The sequence below is a fragment of the Oncorhynchus mykiss genome, chromosome 10 (assembly GCF_013265735.2).
Source record: "Oncorhynchus mykiss isolate Arlee chromosome 10, USDA_OmykA_1.1, whole genome shotgun sequence".
In the NCBI taxonomy this organism is placed as follows: domain Eukaryota; kingdom Metazoa; phylum Chordata; class Actinopteri; order Salmoniformes; family Salmonidae; genus Oncorhynchus; species Oncorhynchus mykiss.
In genome coordinates this window covers 78,264,388-78,290,305 of record NC_048574.1, presented here as the reverse complement: position 1 = coordinate 78,290,305, position 25,918 = coordinate 78,264,388, and the positions used below count along the sequence as shown (strand labels likewise).

Below are 25,918 nucleotides of genomic sequence, written 5' to 3'. Positions count from 1 at the left end.
AGTGCAACCCAGGCTACCTAAGTATGATTCTCAATCAGAGACAACTAATGACACCTGCCTCTGATTGAGAACCATACTAGGCCGAAACATAGAAATCCCCAAATCATAGAAAAACAAACAGACTGCCCACCCCAACTCACGCCCTGACCATACTAAATAATGAATACAAAACAAAGGAAATAAAGGTCAGAATGTGACAGTATCTGTCAGTCTACAGTATGGTATATCTCCTTCCTTCCTGTACATTTTGAGAGAGATACATTTTGTACACTTTTTTGTCAACTTCGTGCAATTTCACACCTTTTGCCATGGGGTGTAGAGAAAATGTGACAATTTTAAAGCAAGTTGGCTGGAATTCTACACATATTGCAGTAGGTTGGAGAAAAATGGTTGCAGTTTTTAATATAATATCTAAGTTATACTGACATACAAAAACAATAGGGCCCCCCCCCCCCCCCCCCCCCCCCCCAGCAGGTAATTCAACCATAATAGTTTAGATAGCTGGCCGCTAAACTAACTTAGCAATCTAAAAATGTTTTGCTGACATGGGCTAAATGACTGACTGTCAATGACTTACATAACAAGAGAAAAACTGCTGATATAAAACCACATTTCTAAATTGCACCTTGTGTATTCTACTATTCTAACTGGTAACTTAGAACACTTAGAACATGATGGGCAGGGATTCTGCTGTCCTAGTGACGGTAATAAACTGCTTCCACCATTGGGATGACAGGACAAGTCCTTCAGCACGATTCATATGCTCATTTGGGGGTTTGGATCTGTTTTATATTCTGCTTTCAGCACCCATTATCCAGGAATAAATGTCCTTATTGAAGAACCGTTCCCAACCATTGTACTTAAAGCATTAACTGGTGTATGCATCTGCAACCAAGCTGTTTCTGACACTTACAATTCATTTATTCAATTTGACAGACTCCCACAAGCTTTCTGTCCACTTCAGGAAATGTGTCATGTCATCATTACTCTGGCATTTGATTAAGTCTTGCATCAAGCTCTTTTTTAAATCATACACAGCCTCACTGTAGCCAACATTGACTGGAGCCATCGGGGGAGTCCCATGCCAGAGTCCTGGGATGTAGCAGCTGCTAATGTCTGGATCATACTCCATCACATCAGTGAACTTGGTGATATTCTCCTTCTTCTCCATTCTGGCTGCTGCCTGGGTCATTTCATTCAACTGTTCCAACAACTTCTTCCTGTCCCTCATGTTGTTGTCATGAGCAGACATGTCTGACACGTTTTGGTGCACAAAATGACATATCGGCTTCTTCCCCACTTCCTTCATCCTGATAAAAGCATGAACAACAATCTGCAGAATGTCTTTCATCTCTGTGTTGTTCTCCATGGACATGTTGATGATAGTGACATCACTGAGTCCAATTACCAGTGTGGCCAGTTCATTGTCATGTTCATAGTGTTTATCAAGTTGAGCCAACTCTGGTGATTTCAACCCCTCTGTGTCAATCACCATGATGAAGTCACATTTCAGTTCCTCCTTGAGTTCTTTGTTGACTTTAATCAGCAGCATGAAGGCCCCTCTAGTGCATCTTCCACTGCTGACAGCAAACTGGACTCCAAACATGGTGTTGAGGAGAGTGGACTTCCCTGTACCTTGGTCCCCTAAAACTGTCACAACCCGGATCTTGCTGTTAGAGTCCACAAGAGTATGAAGCTGAGTCAGAACAGCTGATATCCATTTCAGAGGGATATTTGATGCATCTCCGTCCACAAGCTCAATGGGGAAACCATCCAACAGCATCTGAGCACACAATTCAGGGAGATTCTCCATCTGTTCCCTTTGAGGGCTGTCTTCAGGGAGGGAGCAGGCAGCTTCATATAACTGGCCCAACTCACGCAGGAAGTGTTCAAGACCCAAGGAACAGTCAGATAATTGCTTATCCAAATCTTTAATGTCGTCTTTTTTCTCAGGAGAATTTTGGCAAAGATCTTTGTACTGGTCCCGCAAAGCAGACAGGTTCTGACGTGACAGATTGTCCAGATTTATCCGCATCCATTTGAGGAAATAGTAACGCTCCGCTCCTGAACCTGACAATCCTAAAATGAAGCTTTTCATTGCATCTGACATGTCACATTTATATTGCTTCTTTCTCAGCTCTTCCTCCTTTTTCTTCAGAGAGCTCCTGTAGTGTTCAATGTCTTGATCCCCTTGTTTTCTCAGTCTACATCTCTCTTTCTCCAACTGGGAAAGCTCTTTCCAGATTTGCCCCTGTAAGGGTAGCTGTTTGTCTTTAAATTTGATTGTGTCTCTGATGCTACTGGTGATTTCATCTGCCATCTTCCTGGCACTCTGACAGTCATGGCGGTCTTCATCAACCAGAATCCCACTGTGACGAGCTATGTCAGTCATGTTTTCCACTGTCAACCGGTCTGGACTATTTTCAATGATGTCACCAACAGATGATTGCAGCGTTTTGACAAATTCTGCATCGTTTTTCTTTTTCTTAACAATCACATTTTGCTCATTGATACTGCAGTTTGTGATCATTTGTTTTAATGTGTCTACTCTGAATGATTTTCTCTGAGAGTTGACGACCAGAAATAACTCTGATTTTGTGTTTTTGCTTTTCAACAAATTGAGATCTGCCTTTAAATCATCAGTGAAAATGTAAACTGCAGCTGATGTTTGACACAGAAAGGAGAACTGTTTTTCAAAGGACCTGATGTCTCCTCTGAGATTGGCCACCACCATAGGCTTAGTGAAGATGTCTATGTTTCTGTTCCCACATGGAAGGTACCAGTTGATTTCAACCAGACCATCTGAAATTCTATGGGGGATGTCACCACATTCCATATCATGATGAACAAATGTGTCATGGTACTGTTGAGGGTTACTAAGCAGTTTGTTCAAGATCTGAGACTTGGACACTCTAATCTCACCTAACCTAACAAAGGACACCATGGGAATATCAGAGAGTACAATTCTCTCCTCCACAAAAGCCTTTGTGGATGTTTGGGAAGAGAGTCTAAACTTCTTCACTATGTCCCTCAAGGCCCACAGCATCAAAGTGATTTGTTCTGTGTTACAGTTGGGCAGCAGCAGAGGAACAGCAAACTGACACATGGACATTTTCTGGACCATCTCCTGCTGCAGGAAACCATCTGAACACAGAAACAGGGTAGTTATCAGGTCCAGTGGATTAATGACATTACTGTTAGCAGAGTCACTTTTTAGATTCTCAAAACGGTCTGTACCCGGAAATGAAACATCTGTGTCAGAGGACATACATTTGACACTCCTAGCATTCAGATTTGCCATCATTAATTTCTTCAGGAAGGCCCCTGGAAGTGCCTGCATAGTGGTAAGAGGTTCATCTGATGTAGTATCAGCATTTATCTCAAGGACAGTACTTAACGTCAGCTTGTTTTCATAATGATCTTCCAGTCCAGTCTTTGACAACAGATCCATCAGATAGGATCCTGTAAATAGAAAGGAAGATCAGGAAATATGAAATATTCAGGAAAATCACCATCATATATTTCTCATCAGGGAAGATACTGTACCTTTACATCCCATTCTGACACATCCATTATGATTATTTCATTTACATTACAGTCATTTAGATAACTAGTCAGTTTGACACCAGAGATAATACTTAAGTAGGTTACTTCATTACAACATTCGCTTAAAATGAACCTTACAAATAACAGTGTTGGGTGATATGAAAAGCCATATTCAATAAATGATAGAATAATACTCGTAGGAAAGGTTTTCATCTTTAGCTCACAATCTGTGGATACTATACGATTAGAAAGGTTCTAAATGTTTGTAAAACATCACAGCACAATTGAAAAATATATGGCACATGGAAACCAAACGAGGGTGGTCTATGGTGATGGGTGGGATGGGCTGAGAGTGGCTGAGGGGTGGGATTAAAGAGCTGAGGTCTATGGTGATGGGTGGGATGGGCTGAGAGTGGCTGAGGGGTGGGATTAAAGAGCTGAGGTCTATGGTGATGGGTGGAATGGGCTGAGAGTGGCTGAGGGGTGGGATTAAAGAGCTGAGGTCTATGGTGATGGGTGGGATGGGCTGAGAGTGGCTGAGGGGTGGGATTAAAGAGCTGAGGTCTATGGTGATGGGTGGAATGGGCTGAGAGTGGCTGAGGGGTGGGATTAAAGAGCTGAGGTCTATGGTGATAGGTGGAATGGGCTGAGAGAGGGCTGAGAGTGGCTGAGGGGTGGGATTAAAGAGCTGAGGTCTATGGTGATAGGTGGAATGGGCTGAGAGTGGCTGAGGGGTGGGATTAAAGAGCTGAGGTCTATGGTGATAGGTGGGATGGGCTGAGAGTGGCTGAGGGGTGGGATTAAAGAGCTGAGGTCTATGGTGATAGGTGGGATGGGCTGAGAGTGGCTGAGGGGTGGGATTAAAGAGCTTGTTGGTAATGTATTATTATGTGATTGCTGTATATGTAGAATGTATGTATACGTAGCAGAAAAGCTGTAAAAAAAAATAATTAAAATGTCCCCCTAAGAGGTGGGTGGTGGTATGTAAAATGAACAGTATATGTTAAATGTATGTACACTACCAGTCAAAAGTTTTAGAACACCTACTCATTCAAGTTTATTTTATTTTGACTATTTTATACATTGTAGAATAATAGTGAAGACATCAACTGTGAAATAACAAATATGGAATCATGTAGTAAGCGAAAAAAGTGTTAAACAAATCAAAATATATTTTATATTTGAGATTCTTCAAATAGCCACCCTTTGCCTTGATGACAGCTTTGCACACTCTTGACATACTCTCAACCACCATCATCATGAGGTAGTCACCTGGAATGCATTTCAGATGTGCATTCATACAAGTTAATGTGTTGAATGTATTTACTTCTTAATGCGTTTGAGCCAATCAGTTGTGTTGTGACAAGGTAAGGGGGTATACAGAAGATAGCCCTATTTGGTAATAGACCAAGTCAATAATAATAACAACATCAACAACAAAACACATGCAAAAACAAATAGTGTACTTCCTTACTTGTGGTGAGGGTTGTTAACACCAGTTGACTTTGCCTTCCATCTTCCAGCACAGTACAGACAGTGACAGAGTACTGAGTACCACCTTGCAGGTCAGAGAGAGTGATGCTGAGAGAAGATGTGGTAGTGATGTGTGGTTCTGTCCCTGGACAGTGGTAGGAGATCTGGTAATGATGTTGGGTTTGGTCCAATCCTGGTGGCTGGCTCCATCTAACAGCAGCTGTTATGGCATCCAATGAGTCAACATTCAGCTGGTCTGGAGCAGGGGGTACTAAGGGAAAAATATATTATTGTCAGGGCTACAGTTTAACTCCAGAAACATATTACAAGAGTGTTATACGCAGGTTTTGGGGTTTTGCTCAATTTTTTTTCGAGGTTGGTTCTGTTTCCTTGTTAGTCAGTCGTTAGTTTCACCTGTGCTGGCACAGGGGATATTTAAGAGCAGCTGACCCGGGTGTTCCATTTGGCATGAGAGATGCTGGAAGTTCTTGACCACGGTTTAGCTCTTACTCTTTGAGTGTGATAAAAATGAAGTATTTTATCCTGTGTTCTCCCCTTTGATTTGCTCAAATTACTATTAGCTCCATATTATAAGTTGCCGTGGGTTTTTATTTTGGTTTGTCTTTTCTCGGGGCAACTTAAGTGGGCACTTATGGAGGTATCTTTTAGGACCCAGATTCTTGTTGCTAGTCATCTTTCAGGGAACACGCCATGGGTGTCTAAGAACCCCTCCTACAACCCCACCTGTTTCATTCTGTTTGTTCAGGGCTTATTTGTTAGTTCCCTATTTCTGGTGAGCAACAACGTTATTGGTTTTCTTATTGGGGAGCGTTAATGAAATTGGGGCAAGTCCGGGATATCGTTTCCCATGAGTATGATAGTCACTCTAATCAGCTACTCTGAAGCTCTACTGTGCCCGGAGATTTGTATTTTCAAAATACACTTCTGTGGTGGAGTTTCTGTTACTGACCACTCAGAGGGTGGTGAAATCTGTGAAAAAGTGCATAAACACACAAGCTAATAAACAAAACAGATGGACTTTGATTTGGGAGCATTTGTGGGGAACCCTACTTGGGAGTTACTTGATAAATGTACGAAGATAAATCTTCTCATTGCAAAGCATTATGACATCAAAGTGGTACATGTTGAACCCAAAAACAGTAGTCAGTGTTAATTGGTACTGCTTTGGTGGAGGAGGAAATCCTCCCAGAGAGGAAGAATGATGAAAAGGGTCCTATAGGTGGTACAATACACCCTGTAGACTTGCAACTGCCCGAGGTAGAACTAAAGGCAAAATGGGTGCAACAGAAATTAGAGCTCAAGCACATGGAAAGGGAAGGAACATGTGGGGAGAGATTGGAGGAAGAGAAATTAGAGTTGGAGCAGGCCATTTGGTTAAAACAGAACAATAAGAATGTGCTGCAGGAGAACGAGAACAGGAACAAGAACACGAGCATGCCAATCAATTAAAAGAGAGATGGTAGCATGCCAGAGAGATAGAGCTGGAAGCACTTTGAATCAGGTCAGTCTATCCTGCACCCTCAATAGTGTTTGGTCTTGGTCGGAACAGCCAGCTTGTACCACCTTTCAGCGGAAAGGAGATGGAGGTACAGTATATATTTTACTTGTTTGAGCGGATTGCCACATCCCTAACATGGCCGCGTGATATCTGGTCACTGCTCCTCCAAAGTGTTCTTGTGAGGAAAGCTCATGAAAGTGCACGCCGCTTTCTCTTGACCAGAGTTCAGATTATGACACTATTAAAGCTGCTATACTTCCAGCTTACGAGTTGGTCCCAAGGGCATACAGAAATATTTTGTAAATTACAAAACACAGAATCCCAAAGCCATGTTGAATTCGTAAGGGAACAATTTTGATCAGTGGTGTGGTTCTCAAGAGGTCAAGGACCTTGATGATTCAAAGACTCATAGTACTTGAGCAGTTAAAGAATTGCCTTCACAAAAGGGTTGCTACCGTACATTTATGAGCACAAGGATCTCACACTTGAGAAAGCTGCAGCTGCTGATGAGTTTGTGTTGACACATAAAACTACCTTCACAAGCAAAGCACCCAGTAGTTCTCCCTACATAAGAGAGAAGAGAAGTCACCTCCTACTACGAGGTTTCAGTCTCTTCCCCCAGTGTCCAAAAACAAGGATCGTCAGAAAACTGGTTATTTGTTTCCGCAAGTGTGTCATTACTGCCATGACAAAGGACACAGTCTAAGTGGCCTAAGTTGAAACATTTTTAGAGAGAGTAAGTAGTTTCTTCTTGTGGGATCACTCCAGCCCGTTAAACCAGTCCCAATCAGAGACTTATCTCCCAAAATCCTGTTTAGATCAGATGTGTATGAACCCTTTGTTTCAGAAGGGTTCGTGTCTCTGCGTAATGGTGCTGCTGTTAAACAGCCTGTGAAGATACTGCGAGGAACTGAGGCAGCTCAATCCTTCCCTTTGGAGGATGTTTTGCCCTTTGTCTGACACTTCAGAAACGGGTTACAGTGTTTGTACAAGGTGTGGAGGTGGGGTACATGGAAGATCCTTTGTATAATGTAGAACTCGAGTTTGATCTTGTTTCTGGTTCCATTTTTGTTGGAGTGAGGCCTAGTCTACCCATGAAGGGGGTTTCATTCATTTTGGGCAACGATTTGAAGGAAGTGAAGGTTGTGCCAAATCCTGTCATTTGTAAGGAACCCAGAGTAGAAGAACCTGATGGGTTATCAGAAAAGTACCCATGAGTGGGGAAAAAAAAGGTTTTGCTGAGATACGTTGAGAGGAGTTTGATCAAGTTTGTGTGGGTTAATTTGACAGAGATGGTGGGCTGATGAGGAAATGCCATTCTTGGGCAAGTCAATTGGCCCAGTATATCTCAAATTGTCATTCTAGTTACACTTCGACAAGCGATACTGAGGTGGGCTCATGATGGTAGTATGGCAGATTATCTTGGGATCAACAAGACGCATGACTATATCTTGCGTAACTTCTTCTGGTCTGGTCTGAAACAGGATGTTGTGGCGTTCTGTAAATCCTGTTACGTTTGCCAGCAGAAGGTAAACCGAACCAAGCTGTATTGGTTGCACTTTTGCAGCCTTTTCCTGCTTTTGACTAACCTCACAGCAGGGTTCTGCAGGACTGTTTTGGTCCTTTACCCGAAACAAAGAGATGCACAACTCCCTCTCGGATAATGGCTGAACTATGGCTCTCTTAGCCTCCAAGAGGCCAACATCTTGCTAGGTGTTGTACTAAGATTGCTATAGTATATTATTAAGAAGAGGTTCTACTTTAAAAACAATTTGCTTGCTCGCTTCACTTTAAAAAAAGATATTGGTTAAACAGTGAATATAATGTGTTCAGCCTTACGGGGGAAAGGTAAAATAAGGCCAGGGATTTTGAGAAAGCATCTAATGTAACAACATCTCTCTAGTTACTGGTAAACACACGGTGAGTTGTAATTGGTGCAAGATCTCTTACTAGTGCGGATTGTTGTAGAGACAGGTTCACTCTGTTCCCCATTGCTCAGCACAGTTGCAACACAAACAGTGTACTTGGTGCCGGGTTGCAGGTTTGAAAGTGTTTTGTGGCAGTCGTCAGTATTGGCTCTGTTCCTGGGCTGCAGTAGGATATGGACTTTCTCCATCTCTTCAGCCGATCCAGCTGAGATTGAATAGGTCTCTTCCAAATGGAACATCTTTAAATATGGGTACTTGGAGCACTGTAATAAAACCTATACTTGTTTAGAAGAGATGGGCTGCTTTTGACAGAGGCCCAAAATGTCTCTAGGAATGAATGAATGATGCAGTCTGCAGGTAGGTAATGATGCAGTGAAGTATGTGGATGAGAGGTACTCTAGTGGTTAAGTGTGTTGGGCCAGTAAACGAAAGGTCGCTGGTTTGAATCCCTGAGCCGACTCTGAAAAATCTGTTGATTTCCCCTTGAGCAAGGCACTTAACCCTAATTGCTCAGGGTAGAGTGTCTGTTAAATGACTAAAACGTAGTCTGAATAAAAACACAAGTTATCCTACTGTACCTGCGGATAGGGATGCTGAGACACATCTGCTTTGGCTTCCATCTTCTCCCTCTGTAGCCACACTGAACTGGTACTTTTTACCAGGGTTGAGTCTGCTTATTTCAACTTCATGAACATGTTTCACCCCTATACTGCACGGTTCCACGTCACAACCCCAGGTCACTCTGAACTTCTGTGGTCCCTTCAACCCTTCAGGAGGACCCCAGCTCAGAGACACAGAGTCTGATGTCAGCAACAGGACCTGGATGTCACCAGGAGGGGGCAGCACTAGTGAAGGAATAACGGGGGATTGAAAAACAGACTTCATTGACATTCCAAACACACATTTGTACTATTTATACCAGCAGTTAAAGGAAAACAATTGACGTATTACAAAATGTATCCTATAAAATTGAGATTCAAATTAAATAATATTTTTTGGGTCAGTTTATTCTGTTTCCACTTACTGTAAACTCTACCTACCATCATCCGCGGCCAACGTTGTGTGTTGGTCTCTATCAAAACTCTTAGGCTGCGAAAACAAAATTAGAATTAGTAATTTCTTCAAAACAAAATATTTTGCTAAATGTAAAACAGATGTTTTTTCAAAAATACATCAACTTTATCACACTGTCGTTGTTACAACTTTTACAATGCATGTTTACTGTTAATCTGTCTGTCTGCATATTTCAAGACATGGTATTTGAGGGAGCGGTGAGATAACCAATGGGGTGGACCATACAGTACCTTTCTCGTCAATGATTTTGAAAAAACTTCCTACTTAAAAACTGGAAATCAAATGATACTCCATCACTACAACAGTGGATGAATGAAATGCATTATTATTTATATGGCATAGAGTATGGCAGGAGATGGAGGGGGAGTGTGGTTGTGAGACACATGATGTGTATGGGTGGGAACATGTGAGTCTGAGCAGGTGTGATGTCATTGATGTTTGTTGATATTTCTGTGCGTCTGTTTATTGTTTGTTTTTTTGGTTATTGTTTGAGAAAATAGCACTAAACAAAAATAGAAAACACAACATGTAAATTATTGGTCCCATGTTTCTTGAGCTGAAATTAAAGATCCCAGAAAAAAGCTGATTAAACAGTATGATCATTACAATGTGCACACTAAAATGTGCAGTTTTGTCAAACAACACATTGCCAGTTGTCTCGTGCTTTGAGGGAGCGTGCAACTGGCATGCTGACTGCAGGAATCTCCACCAGAGCCGGTTGCCAGAGAATGAATGTTAGTTTCTCTACAATAAGCCGAGACTGCTTATGATAGAAAAATGAACATTTGTTGTTTTAGAGAATTTGGCAGTACATTCAATAGGCCTCACAACCACAGACCACGTGTATGGTGTTTTCTGGGCGAGCGGTTTGCTGATGTCAACATTGTGATGGCGGTTATTGTGTGGGCAGGCATAAGCTACAGACAACCAACACAATTGCATTTTGTTGATGACAATTTGAATGCACAAAACTATCATGACGAGATCCTGAAGCCCATTGTGAGGCCCCTTTTGTACGAGATCTGTGACCAACAGATCCATATCTGTATTCCCAGTCATAATTAATTACATATCACAAACATAATGTATTATAAGCCGTTTTAGGAGGACGTCCTTCTCCCCCTGCCCTTCCTTCATCCCTTCCTTCAGCCCTTCCTTCAGCCCTTCCTTCATCCCTTCCTTCAGCCCTTCCTTCAGCCCTTCCTTCAGCCCTTCCTTCATCCCTTCCTTCAGCCCTTCCTTCAGCCCTTCCTTCATCCCTTCCTTCAGCCCTTCCTTCATCCCTTCCTTCAGCCCTTCCTTCATCCCTTCCTTCAGCCCTTCCTTCAGCCCTTCCTTCATCCCTTCCTTCATCCCTTCCTTCAGCCCTTCCTTCAGCCCTTCCTTCAGCCCTTCCTTCATCCCTTCCTTCAGCCCTTCCTTCATCCCTTCCTTCAGCCCTTCCTTCAGCCCTTCCTTCATCCCTTCCTTCATCCCTTCCTTCATCCCTTCCTTCAGCCCTTCCTTCAGCCCTTCCTTCAGCCCTTCCTTCATCCTTTCCTTCATCCCTTCCTTCAGCCCTTCCTTGAGCCCTTCCTTCATCCCTTCCTTCATCCCTTCCTTCATCCCTTCCTTCATCGTTTCCTTCATCCCTTCCTTCATCCCTTCCTTCATCCTTTCCTTCATCCCTTCCTTCATCCCTTCCTTCAGCCCTTCCTTCAGCCCTTCCTTCATCCCTTCCTTCAGCCCTTCCTTCATCCCTTCCTTCATCCCTTCCTTCATCCTTTCCTTCATCCCTTCCTTCATCCCTTCCTTCATCCTTTCCTTCATCCCTTCCTTCATCCCTTCCTTCAGCCCTTCCTTCAGCCCTTCCTTCATCCCTTCCTTCATCCCTTCCTTCATCCTTTCCTTCATCCTTTCCTTCATCCCTTCCTTCAGCCCTTCCTTCAGCCCTTCCTTGAGCCCTTCCTTCAGCCCTTCCTTCATCCTTTCCTTCAGCCCTTCCTTCAGCCCTTCCTTCAGCCCTTCCTTCAGCCCTTCCTTCATCCCTTCCTTCATCCCTTCCTTCAGCCCTTCCTTCATCCTTTCCTTCATCCTTTCCTTCAGCCCTTCCTTCAGCCCTTCCTTCATCCCTTCCTTCAGCCCTTCCTTCATCCCTTTCTTCATCCCTTCCTTCAGCCCTTTCCTTCATCCCTTCCTTCATCCTTTCCTTCATCCCTTCCTTCATCCCTTCCTTCAGCCCTTCCTTCAGCCCTTCCTTCAGCCCTTCCTTCATCCCTTCCTTCAGCCCTTCCTTCATCCCTTCCTTCATCCCTTCCTTCAGCCCTTCCTTCAGCCCTTCCTTCATCCTTTCCTTCATCCCTTCCTTCAGCCCTTCCTTCAGCCCTTCCTTCATCCCTTCCTTCAGCCCTTCCTTCATCCCTTCCTTCAGCCCTTCCTTCAGCCCTTCCTTCAGCCCTTCCTTCATCCTTTCCTTCATCCCTTCCTTCAGCCCTTCCTTCAGCCCTTCCTTCATCCCTTCCTTCATCCCTTCCTTCAGCCCTTCCTTCAGCCCTTCCTTCAGCCCTTCCTTCATCCCTTCCTTCAGCCCTCCCTTCATCCTTTCCTTCAGCCCTTCTTTCATCCCTTCCTTCATCCCTTCCTTCAGCCCTTCCTTCATCCCTTCCTTCAGCCCTTCCTTCAGCCCTTCCTTCAGCCCTTCCTTCAGCCCTTCCTTCATCCTTTCCTTCATCCCTTCCTTCAGCCCTTCCTTCAGCCCTTCCTTCAGCCCTTCCTTCATCCCTTCATCCCTTCCTTCATCCCTTCCTTCATCCTTTCCTTCATCCCTTCCTTCATCCCTTCCTTCATCCTTTCCTTCATCCCTTCCTTCATCCCTTCCTTCAGCCCTTCCTTCAGCCCTTCCTTCAGCCCTTCCTTCATCCCTTCCTTCATCCCTTCCTTCATCCTTTCCTTCATCCCTTCCTTCAGCCCTTCCTTCAGCCCTTCCTTCAGCCCTTCCTTCAGCCCTTCCTTCATCCTTTCCTTCATCCCTTCCTTCAGCCCTTCCTTCAGCCCTTCCTTCAGCCCTTCCTTCAGCCCTTCCTTCAGCCTTTCCTTCAGCCCTTCCTTCAGCCCTTCCTTCAGCCCTTCCTTCATCCCTTCCTTCAGCCCTTCCTTCATCCTTTCCTTCATCCTTTCCTTCAGCCCTTCCTTCATCCCTTCCTTCAGCCCTTCCTTCATCCCTTCCTTCATCCCTTCCTTCATCCCTTCCTTCAGCCCTTCCTTCATCCCTTCCTTCATCCTTTCCTTCATCCCTTCCTTCAGCCCTTCCTTCATCCCTTCCTTCAGCCCTTCCTTCAGCCCTTCCTTCAGCCCTTCCTTCATCCCTTCCTTCATCCCTTCCTTCAGCCCTTCCTTCATCCCTTCCTTCATCCTTTCCTTCATCCCTTCCTTCATCCCTTCCTTCAGCCCTTCCTTCAGCCCTTCCTTCAGCCCTTCCTTCAGCCCTTCCTTCATCCGGCTGCACATCCGACTAATAGCCCATCAAAACTACACATCAACTATATTGAAACTAATTTCACAGAAGCCTATGAAAATGTATGTAGTCTAAAGAAGATTAAATTGACAATAGTCGGATGGGAGACAATATTAACAATTGTCTCGTCAATGAAGAGACTGATGAACAGTGCAGCATGTGTAACTGACAAAGAAGGGAAAGGAGCTTCCCAAAAAGCGACTTTCTCAAAACATGTTACAGAGGTTCATGCAGGTCACACACTTTGATTTCAATAATGGTATTACAGATACTAAGGTTTCTAAATCACCTACATTTCCCAATCAACTCTCAAAATGTAGTGGAAAGACTATTTCAAAATGTAGTGGAAAGACTATTTCAAAATGTTTTATTTTTGACAACTAACTGCAATTCCACTCCCGGCAGCATATAGCCTAGGATACTAAGAACAGACTAGTAACATAATTAAACTCCTATTCTGTTCTTTTGAAATACATTTAGTTCAATAATATTTATTAAGACCTGCATAAACAAAATGATGATGGTGTAGTTCCCCCAAATTACAAAATGAAATATTGTTTTCCTTAGTCCTCTAAGCAGTCAATGGAAACGGTATGACAGCAATCCATGCTTTGGTTTAGCTTCATTGGCACTGTTGACACATGCTAACATTTTAGCAATTATTGTACACATCTCATTAAAGTCATGGGACACATATTACCATTTAAGTGACTTTGTTGAGCTTCACAATCAATTTTAGATACAGTACTTTTGGATGATTTGGACATGAGGCACGAAAAAGGCTAATATCAGTCCCATGACTTGAATTTGAGCCACAAATGCTAAAACATGTGTGTGTGTGGAAACAGTGCCAGGAAAACTGAACCAAAGCATGGATTGCTGTCATACTTTCAAATAACGGAAGACACATTTCAGTTGAATGCGTTCAGTTGTACAACTGACTAGTTATCCCCTTTCCCATGTAATGTAAGATCGCAATAAAACCAGATTAAAAACCAGATAAAAGAACCCTTTACAACACGACGGGGACTGTGAAGAGATGATATATTTGCATTGTATTGTGTCTGCCAAGTTATTTAATTGTAACATAAATATAGTGTAATATATTCTACGTGTATTATGTATTTTATTGGTTGTGTTTAGTTTCCTGTTTGGACCCCAGGAAGAGTAGCCACTGCCTCAGCAGCAGATAATTGCAGATCCTAATCAGAACTAATAATACTAAGATCTTCATGAACACAGCCAAAGGATTATTGTTGCCGTAGCACATATGAAATGTTTTTATTGGGCTGTTAGAATGTTGACGGCCCAAACTGGGATGCCTCGAGTCCCAACGGTTCTAGTGTTAATTAAGGAGTGTTCAGACATTTTACTGGAACTGCACTGAACAACCCCGAAAGAAAAGAGAACTAGTTACCTGTCTTCCTGCTTTCTTTGTCTCAAGGAGGATGGTATCATGTCCTTTGTGGTTTGTCTCTGCACACTGACTGCAGATCATCATCTGGTCTGTCCTGCAGAACACATCCAGAGGACTGTAGTCATGTTGGCAGAGTTTCTGCACCAGGTCTCCAGTCACATCCACCAGTGTGTGTCTCTGTAGTTTAGGTATTGTATAGTGCTGTCTGATGTGGGTCTCACAGTAGGACACACTGCAGGACTGACAGAACTTCACAGCTTGGACCTCAGAGCAGATATCACAGGATACGTCTACTGGCCTTGATGGGAATTGTAAATTACAGGTATCAAACACATTGATCAAAATAACCTCATCAGTTCAGTTTAACACATAATGGCCTGATAATATAACACATGGTATCCTACCTATCCGTTATCATGATAATATAGTACATGGTAACCTACCCATACCTATCTGTTATCGTGATAATATAACACATGGTAACCTTCCTATCTGTTATCATGATAATATAACACATGGTAACCTTCCCATACCTATCTGTTATCGTGATAATATAACACATGGTAACATTCCCATACCTATCTGTTATCATGATAATATAACACATGGTAACCTTCCTATCTGTTATCGTGATAATATAACACATGGTAACATTCCCATACCTATCTGTTATCATGATAATATAACACATGGTAACCTTCCTATCTGTTATCGTGATAATATAACACATGGTAAACTACCTATCTGTTATCTATAACTATCTGTTATCATGATAATATAACACATGGTAACCTACTGTACCTATCTGTTATCATGATATTATAAGACATGGTAACCTACTGTACCTATAACTATCTGTTATCATGATATTATAACACATGGTAACCTACCTATAACTATCTGTTATCATGATGTGTATTTTTGCTTTACATTAAGTCACAGATCTTTTATTTCATGAGGTCAGCATTATTAAAACATAGACCTGTATTTACAGCTGGCTGAACATCAGAATCTCACCCTTTGATTTGTAGAGAGTCTGCTCCTTTGAACTGAACAGGGTAATCCATGGATTTGTCAGTCTTCATTGATAGAAAACCAGAGGAAATAGACTCTGCTCTCTCTGATTGGCCCCTAGTAGCACAAGACAGTCATGCAAAACACACAAAAACGAATAAAACACTAAATACTAAACACACAAAACAAATACAATAAAATTAACAATTTTTATATTCCTCTCTTTCACATAAGAATGATGTGAGTCACCATGATGTGATATTTAGCTTGTCTTATTCTAGCCAACTACATAAAATAACAATCATTTTAGGATCCTATTGACTTTTCCAAGTAGAACATAGAACGTAGAATCTAACTCTTCATTTTGGTGTAAGGTCCCCTCCATAAAACTAATAGGGATATTAATTGATTGGTTACTCTTCATTAAAATATACAACCAGAGAAAAGGATGCCACCTTTCCAAAAAGTAAGTTTGTCAAATTTCTGCCCTGCTAGAGCTACCCCGGTCAACTGTAAGTGCTGTTATTGTGAAGTGGAAACGTCTAGGAGTTACAACGGCTCAGCCGCAAAGTGGTAGGCCACACAAGCTCACAGAAAGGGACCGCAGAGGGCTGAAGCACATAGCACGTAACAATTGTCTTATCCTCGCTTGAAACACTCACTACTGAGTTCCAAACTGCCTCTGGAAGTAACGTCAGCTCAAGAACTCTTCATCGGTAGTTTCATGAAATGGGTTTCCATGGCCAAGCAGACGCACACAAACCTAAGATTACCATGCGAAATGCCAAGCATCGGCTGGATTGGTATAAAGCTCACCGCCATCATTGCACCCACACTGCTCGCTCGCGCCAATGAGCGTCTACGTTGCCAAATGCTAAAATAGAAGTCAGTTCTATTTGTGATGCTCATCGCGCTGTAAGTCCTGCCTCTCCCATCTCCTCATCGGTTTATTGAAGCAGATACCCACGTGCCATCTCCTCATTGGTTATACCCACGTGGGTTTCTGAAAGATGAACTGAGGTCGATTGGTCGTCATGGTAATACTAGATGCCAATCGCAATAAAAAGTCAAAAGAAGAAAAAGCCTGGAAGGGGGAGAGATGACAAGAAACGATTCGGTTGACCATTTTGTGTGGATTAATTGTCGGAGTATTAATTGTCGGAGTAGAGGACCTTGTGCAGTTCAGGTAAAATAACAACTCAATGTTTATATCCCAGGACAAATTAGCTATAAAAAGCAAGCTAGCTAAATAGGACAAATTAGCTAGCAACTGCAAGCTAGCTAGCTTGCCATAAATGTTTAATGCTTTTCAACCTGTCCCCAAATTAATATAATTGGTTCAGAGTTTGTTTTGATATTTCAACCTGCATGTCGTTATCGCGTTTGGTGTGGGGGGACAAAATCAATTTGTTCACGATGTCGCACACGGACGGGCACGCGTGTGTTTGGTTTGGGTGTAACAGTATAACTTTAGTCCGTCCCCTCGCCCCGACCCGGGCGCGAACCAGGGACCCTCTGCACACATCAACAGTCACCCTCGAAGCATCGTTACCCATCACTCCACAAAAGCTGTGGCCCTTGCAGAGCAGGGGAACCACTACTTCAAGGTCTCAGAGCAAGTGACGTCACCGATTGAAATGCTATTAGCACGCACCACCGCTAACTAGCTAGCCATTTCACATCCGTTACATGGGCACAGTGTTAGACCTCATGGCTTGGTTTTTGCTCTGACATGCCCTGTCAACTCTAGGACCTTATATAGACAGGTGTGTGTATCGTTCCAAATCATGACCAATCAATTGAATTTACCACAGGTGGACTCCAATCAAGTTGTAGAAACATCTCAAGGATGATCAATGGAAACAGGATGCACCTGAGCTCAATTTTGAGTCTCATAGCAAGGAGTCTGAATACTTAGTTAAATAAGGTACCTGTTTTGCAAAAAATTATAAAAATCTGTTTTCCCTTAGAGTCATTATAGGGGTAGTAGGTAGCCTAGCGGTTAAGAGTGTTGGGCCTTTCACCGAAAGGTTGCTGGTTTGAATCCCCGAGCCGACAACGTGGAAAAATATGCCTTTATGCCCTTGAGGAAGGCAATTAAAACCCAAACAATAACTGATCCCTGGGCACCACTTACGTGGTGTTGATTAAGATAGCCCCCCGCACCTCCCTGATTCAGAGGGGTTGGGTTAAATGTGGAAGACACATTTCAGTTGAATGCATTCAGCTATGCAACTGACTAGCAGTAACACAGTATCCTTCATATAAATCATATGAACATATTACTATATATTTGAGAGGTGTGTTGTATTTTTGGTAAAAAATCGTCATGTAAATCTATTACATAATTATAACATAGGATCTAAAAGTGTTCAACAAACACACAAAAACACACCTCATATCAGGGTCCATGGTCAGATTAAGATCCTTGTTTGGTGACCCATCCTTCTGTCTTTCTTTAGGGATGTCACCACCCTCAGCCCCCTGATGATAACTCATTATAACTCTCAGAGAGGAGACCTCAGAATCCTGAAGAGGACTGGTCTAGTCCCATATCAATCTGATGATAACTCATTATAACTCTCAGAGAGGAGACCTCAGAATCCTGAAGAGGACTGGTCTAGTCCCATATCAATCTGATGATAACTCATTATAACTCTCAGAGAGGAGACCTCAGAATCCTGAAGAGGACTGGTCTAGTCCCATATCAATCTGTAAATTAGAAGAGTAAACACCATTATATTAAAACGTTTAAACACAAAAGCAGAGTAGAACTACTGTTGACGTGCTGTACAAGGGATTTAAATTGACATTATAATGACATTCTGTAAGGCATTTTGTACCAAATGCAATTATGTAAAGCACTATAGGCCGAATAAAATGTTTATAAACAAAATCAAAATGTAAAAACATTTTTTTACTGAAAACAACAATGTACAGTATTTTTCCGTAGCATATCTAAATAAGAAGAGAGATGGTTTATCATGATGATATTGAAATTCCCTATAAGGGCTTTGATAAGATGTGTATCAGATACTGAAGAAACCTTTTAGACATAAAAACACTGCTTCCCTGCTCTGAGGGTTTATGCTGGTGTTAAGTAGTCTAAACCACTTAGTGACAAATGCATTGGTAAAAACTACAATACACTGTTTTCTCCCTCTTCATGTTCTATTATCTCATGGTGAATGTAGGTCAGTGTTTCTTATGTCTTTTGTTGAAATTGACAGAAACCATTGTGGGGTAACATATATACATTGTTGTTCACTAGCTCTGTAGTTCAACTAGTGCATAAATAAAACATGGAATGGAACTTTGAGTGCATCAGTATAATGAAAACATGGAATGGAGTACTTAGTGCATCAGTGATCAATCAGTATAATGAAAACATGGAATGGAGTACTTAGTGCATCAGTGATCAATCAGTATAATGAAAACATGGACTGGAGTACTTAGTGCATCAGTGATCAGTATAATGAAAACATGGAATGGAGTACTTAGTGCATCAGTGATCAGTATAATGAAAACATAGAATGGAGTACTTAGTGCATCAGTGATCAATCAGTATAATGAAAACATGGAATGGAGTACTTAGTGCATCAGTGATCAGTATAATGAAAACATGGACTGGCCTCCATTAGATTAGCTTTGTTAATCACATGCGCAGGGTCGCAGATGTAATTGCAGGGGGCAGTGAAAGTATTAAGCTACAAGCTTCAACAGTGCAGGTCAAAGAAAAGTGAATGAAACAATAATACAAATAATAATAATAATAATAATAATATACATATTTACAACTGTAACAATTATAAATGTAAATGTACATTGGGGAATGGGGGCAGGGTAAATGTCTGTTTAAGGATAGCCTCGCCTTCCTACTTGTAAACATGCACCATCATCATGTGATTTAGCTGATCAATGTCTTGTAAAACATTTTTTTTTAATTATAGTTCCCCAGCAAGAAATCCAAACATGGATCTCAACTAGAAGGGGGAACAAACAAAGAGTCACTGACCAAAACGAAACAGGTGGGATTTTAGGAGGGGTTCTGAAAGAGGCTCATGGGGGGTGTCCCCTGGAAGTTGATTAAATTAGTATCAACAACTGGGACAAAAAAAAAAAAAAAACGCCCACCATGAGCGACGACTAAATTTGCCCAAGAAAAGGCTAACAAAATAAAACCCCACAAACGTCAAAGACAGGAAGCAAACCAAAAAGTGGAGCAAAACAAAAAAACAGGGAAGATCTGACAAAGGAATGTTTTTCTATCAAATAGGGAGCACCAACTAAAGGTGTTGACCCTCCACATCTCTCAACACAACTGGAGCACTGGGCCAGACACATGTTAAACACCATCCCACCAACGAGATGGAAACCAGGTATAACACATACTGAATAACAAGGTGACGGTGACACCACTCGGTGTTTCCTACGTGTAAAGTCCATCCTCAAAACGTAAATTGAAACACCAACGCCTGTAACATAGTCAACATTTGTGAATAGTGTCCTCAGGTGGTTGCCCTGCTCTTGCTCTTAGTCTGCCTCCTGTCCCTCCTTGCCTGGAACAAATAATTGACACGGCTATAAAATGGGTGGAAACCTAAGATGTACTTTCAATCCGACTGCGTCAGTTGGGTAATAGGTTCAGGTTGGACAGGCTAAATTATATGTGTTATATTATAATATACATTCAGGACAAAATGGCTTTTCCATGTTTTCTTATTCTAAAAACATTTGATAAGATTCCCAATACATTTTTGCATGTAGCCCATAGCTTGGGTTTAGTGATATCGAATTGAAATCAAATCAAAGACAATTTTAGGCTCCTTAATGTTTATGATCAAGTATGATATAAATTAGCCTAATGATTTTCCTAATTTGAGTCTAAACAGGCTTTATTTATAATAAGGAATTTGCAGAAAATGTATCATGAATTCAATCATTAAAGTAGACCTATTTTGGTTGTGTATGTAATTATATCGAAATGAGCGATATCCCAATCTATAATGGCATGCGGTACAAACATGATAATCAGTCAAGTCACTGACAAAACCACAACAACTGGTCAGATTAAATTCACGCTTTCCTTTGGAAACCAATAAAGATGTTAAATTAGATTTTTAGCGTCCTTGTCTACTAGGGAAAAACATGCACAGCCTACCATAGTTCTGAACGTCATATTAAAGGATCCACACCAAGGACGATAACTATAGTGATAACGATAGATTATACATCATCCACACCAAGGACGATAACTATAGTGATAACGATAGATTATACATCATCCACACCAAAGACGATAACTATAGTGATAACGATAGATTATACATCATCCACACCAAGGACGATAACTATAGTGATAACGATAGATTATACATCATCCACACCAAGGACGATAACTATAGTGATAACGATAGATTATACATAGACGTTGGCGAGCATCCACACCAGCGGGCCGTTATTATTTCTATAGTACACCTGTTAATCAACTGACTAACACGGAACGTTCAGTAACCCAAGACTTCAAGGTGTGTTCATTGTGATAGTGACAACTGCAAATAATACTTCAATGAACACTCATATTAAACTCATATTTAAGCAATTCAACAACAAAGGCTGTTTAGCTTGGGCACCTTTTACATTATGTCATTGCTTGCCTTGTTGCTCAATTGTTTTGCAAGTGATTTACATTTTGCGAATGATTATAATTTCCTTTGCATCTTCTTTTCGCTGTGCTCATCTCTCTGGCTGTCCTGTGCGGTAGATAATTTGGCATTCTGGCCTAATTTACATTAAGCAATTAGCAAGAGAAAGCCTGCATCTCTCCACAAAATGCTAATAGGTCTAGTATACATTAAAAACATTTTTATAAATATCGTACAGCTTTTGTAGCCTATACGTTTTCCTGGGATTTCACGTGAAAAGGAATAGCGGAGAGGCTTGCGTAGCCTAGACTATTGCGCACGGGAACAGCTGGAAGAGAGAGGGTATAGATGTATAGCCGATGTCTGAAGCTAGCTGGATATTAGGCCATTCATTAGCTAGATAGTAGGGGCTATAAATATTTACCTGTTAAAGTGCGAGAAAAAGGTGAAGAGATTATGACATAGCAGAACTGTGCATTCCCCCAGGCTGATGCGCTCTGCAGTCCCGGACACACAAAACTACACTATTGATTAGGGCTACGCTTTTAAACAAGACAATTATTATACCTAAGCTACAACACAATGCAATAAGGAATTCATTATTGTTATCGAGTGAGTACACATGTATTGTCTAGGGCTGTAAAACTGCAGTTAAGTAGGCTAATTTGTATAACCGCTTAAACATCCTGTTTTGATGATCATGCCGAAATAACAGTTTACAACCTAGGCCTGATTATGCAACCATTTGGATCAGTTGTGGGTTTATTCTCGACAGTTTACAAGGTCCAGAAAGGTACATTAGCAGGCTACTCATAGCGTGTAGGATATTTTGATTACACCATCACGGCTCTCTCACTCTCCTTTCAAACTCCCCTATTTTACGTTCAGCAAGCTGGACTCGCTCCTCAATACGCTAGTAGTAGTAAATATTAGGTGTACAACAAGCTATTGTAGTATAGCTTTTCCTGGGACTCCATGAGTTGGGAGGAATAGCTGTAGCTGAGAGGCAGAGGAAAATCAGATGCGTAATTGTCCAAAGGTAACGGTGAAGACAGAGAGATTAGAAATTAGAAGCATATGCAATTATTCCTTAGCTAAATATTAGGCCTACTACTACTAATATTTTTATGGGACAAGAAAATGATCATACCTAGGGTATAACAACAGAATGCAATAATGCATTATTATATTTTTCTAGTGAGTAAAGTCAACTGCAGTGAATATCCCATTTCAATAATCGCTAAAAAGCCCTGCGTTTAGAATGTCGAAATAATGATAATAATCTAGTCTAGGCCTGATTAGGCCACCATTTTGGATCACTAATGGATCCTTTCTCGACAGTTTACAACGCCTTTGGCAGCGATTACAGCTGTGAGGATTTTGGGGTTAGTCTCTAAGACAAACCTTTGCACACCTGAATTGTACAATATTGGCCCATTATTCTTTTCAAAATTGTTCAAGCTCTGTCAAATTGGTTGTTGTTCATTGCTAGACAGCAGAAGAGGCTGCGGAGAGGTGAACGGCCCGGAATTTTGCAAATGGAATGGCATCAAACACATCGAAACCATGTGTTTGATGTCTTTGATTCCATTCCACTGAATAGCTCCAGTCATTACCACGAGCCCATTCTCCCTAATTAAGGTGCCACCAACCTCCTGTGATAGATAGCCATTTTCAAGTCTTGCCATAGATTTTCAAGCCAATTTAAGTCAAAACTGTGACTAGCCCACTCAGGAACATTCAATGTTATCTTGGTAAGTAACTCCAGTGTAGATTTGGCCATGTGTTTTGGTTAATTGTTCTGCTGACAGGTGATTTCATATCCCAGTGTCTGTTGAAAAGCAGTTTTCCTCTAGGATTTTGCCTGTGCTTAGCTGTATTCCGTTTCTTCTTATCCTAGAAAAAACTCCTTAGTCCTTGTCGATGATAAGTATACTCATAACATGATGCAGTCACAACCATGCTTGAAAATATGATGAGTGGTACTCAATGATGTGTTGTGTTGGATTGCCCCAAACTTAACGCTTTGTATTCAGTACAAAAAAAGTGTATTTCTTTGGCACATGTTTTGCAGTTTTACTTTAGTGCCTTATTGCAAACAGAATGCATGTTTTGGAATATTTTTATTCTGTACAGGCTTCCTTCTTTTCCCTCTGTCATTTAGGTTAGTATTGTGGAGTAACTACAATGTTATTGATCCATCTTCAGTCCTCTCATATCAAATCCATTAAACTATGTAACTAACTGTTTGCGTCATGCATAAGAACAGCCCTTGGCTGTGGTATATTGGCCATGTACAGTTTCACACCCCCTCAGGCCTTATTGCTTATTCAGTATACAACCCTCTGCCATTTTAGGACATATTTATCTGATGGAGAACAGTGATTCATTAACCTAGCCTGGTAATTCATTAACACTTGACCCATTTACTAAACAGCAAGATGGCGTTCCATCTGTGTGAGTGGGGACAATTTAGGCTGAGGAGTGAGATTCATTCCCATGTGCACATAGTACAAATATAAGCTATGGGTTGATGTTAATTGTAAAACCCTTTTTGTGAACTTGAATGTGCACAATTACCATGACAATGTCCTGGTGCATTTAGAGTCGCCTGGATCAAATGTAGGCTATTACACAGTTCATCTAGATCACCCTAGAGATCACAAGGTCTAAGAATGAGTCAGCACAGCATCAGTCTGTAAATATATAACAGACACTCCTATTACTGATGATATGAAGACAGTACCTGATAGTACCTGACCATATAATCATAAACACATCTGAAAGCAAGTACACTTTCAAGGTTACCTTGTTGTCTATGATTCTAATTAATTTTAGCAATGATATGTAAAATAATTTTAAGAACATATTCATATATAATATTATTTCTAAATATAAGGTTCTGTCAAAAACAGTTTGACATGATTGTCACAACAGAATCAAGTCATACGTTGTCATAGTTTTAATTGACAAATACATTTGGTAAAAATTAATTGATGATCCACAATATAACAATATAGGGCTCCCGTGTGGTGCAGTGGTCTAATGCACTGCATCACAGTGCTCGAGGAGTAACTACAGACCCTGGTTTGATTCCAGGCTGTATCACAACCCATCATGATTGGGAGTCCCATAGGTTGGCGCACAATTGGCCCAGCGTTGTTAGGGTTGGCCCGGGGTAGGCCGTCATTGGAAATAAGAATTTGTTCTTAACTAACTTGCCTAGTTAAATAAAGGTGTATATATAAATAATTACTAGAACATATTAATGTTCCTTAAATATTTTCAAGTTGAATTGTCTACATGCACAGTATATCTTAACTTGTCTTTGCCATTTTTTCCAGCACCATTTTGACAGTAGAATGCGGATCACTTTCAATGACACGTTAGTTTGATCAACAACATTAAAACGTTTCCTAATTACAAAACACGTAGTAGAAACATATTAGAAACAATAAATAACATGAAATACCTATCATGAAGTTTTAGTGGTACATGTAACAATCACTTTTATCAACTACATATAGTTCATGTTACTGTCAAATGATTAATCACATACATACCTGTGAGAAGCCCACCCGCTGACCCTTCCTCTTGACCTTCTAGTTGAGATTTCCTTGTGAATTCTCTGCTAATATTGACTGTAAACAGAGATCTAGAAACTGTAGAGTATGAAATGTGTTCCTTCAAAACAGGTTTGGTTTGTGACACTTTGCACCACCATAAATGTTATCTGTTATTAATGGTTAACTAATTCTCCTCCTTCAACCATCTCAACTCATCCCTTTCAGACCCCAGTCAAGTGAATATTCCTCTAGGTGGCAGCAGAGTGGACTTTGTGGAGCTGATGGGTCCTAAGATGTTGGCAGAGACAGCAGACATGATAGGAGTGAAGGAGCTCAGGGATGCTTTCAACGAGAAAAGGGGACGGTTTGGTGAACTTTGGAGGTGAGAGAGGGGGAGGATGGGGAAGAGGCAGAGGGAGGGTGAGATGAAGGGGGAGAGGGTGAGGGAGAGAGAGGGAGGATGGGGAAGAGGCAGAAGGAGGGTGAGATGAAGGGGGAGAGGGTGAGGGAGAGAGAGGGAGGATGGGGAAGAGGCAGAAGGAGGGTGAGATGAAGGGGGAGAGGGTGAGGGAGAGAGGGGATAACTAAAGGAAAGGGAAAGGGGGATATTGCAATGTGTCTTCCACATTTAACCCAGTTACCCAACCCCCTCTGAATCAGATCAGAGAGGAGAATATGAGAAGGACAGTGAGATATGGTGAAGGTTGCTCACTACTACTACCAATACTACTTCATCCCATTTCACCATACTCATAGTTTGTGTTCTTTCCATATAGTTTGTCAGGATGATGTCTCGCTGATTCTCCTGGTCAGAAGACCATGACGACATGACTATAAGAGACTTGTAAACAACAAAACCTCCTCTGTTAGATGTTATGGACCAGTCCTCAGTATATTGTTGTACATGTAATTATAGTATTATTGATGTACAAATATTTCATGTTGTTTTTAGGGTATTTGTTGGTACTTATGTATTGCTATAGCAACAATCCCTCCTAATACTGTATGTTTTTGTTGTCTAACTGTAACATTGTAATAATAATAATAATATTTGTAAAGTGCATTTCATGTATTATGTTCAGTGCTACACTATGTTATCAGCTAGTAATGCTTTTGTATAGTTTCAGCCAGTAGTTTTGAAAGTAGTGCTCACGAGCCTGAAAGTTCTCAAGCAGCTTAATGACCTGAGCGAGATATCCCCCATGGCATTGTTTTATGAAATGTTGAAGATCTGGAGAATCAT

General features: G+C 41.3%; 1 protein-coding gene across 1 annotated transcript; it reads right to left on the bottom strand.

Annotated features, from left to right (window-relative positions):
* Positions 1-472: 472 nt before the first annotated feature.
* LOC110497212 (up-regulator of cell proliferation) lies at positions 473-24,836 on the bottom strand. The gene is made up of 8 exons (XM_036934043.1): positions 24,673-24,836; positions 17,860-18,176; positions 15,468-15,581; positions 14,451-14,748; positions 9,507-9,555; positions 9,045-9,311; positions 5,021-5,290; positions 473-3,462 (listed from the first exon to the last, which is right to left on the bottom strand). Exons 2-8 carry the CDS (start codon positions 17,961-17,963, stop codon positions 917-919), a joined length of 3,648 nt encoding a protein of 1,215 aa, XP_036789938.1. The 5' UTR covers positions 17,964-18,176; positions 24,673-24,836; the 3' UTR covers positions 473-916.
* Positions 24,837-25,918: the final 1,082 nt, after the last annotated feature.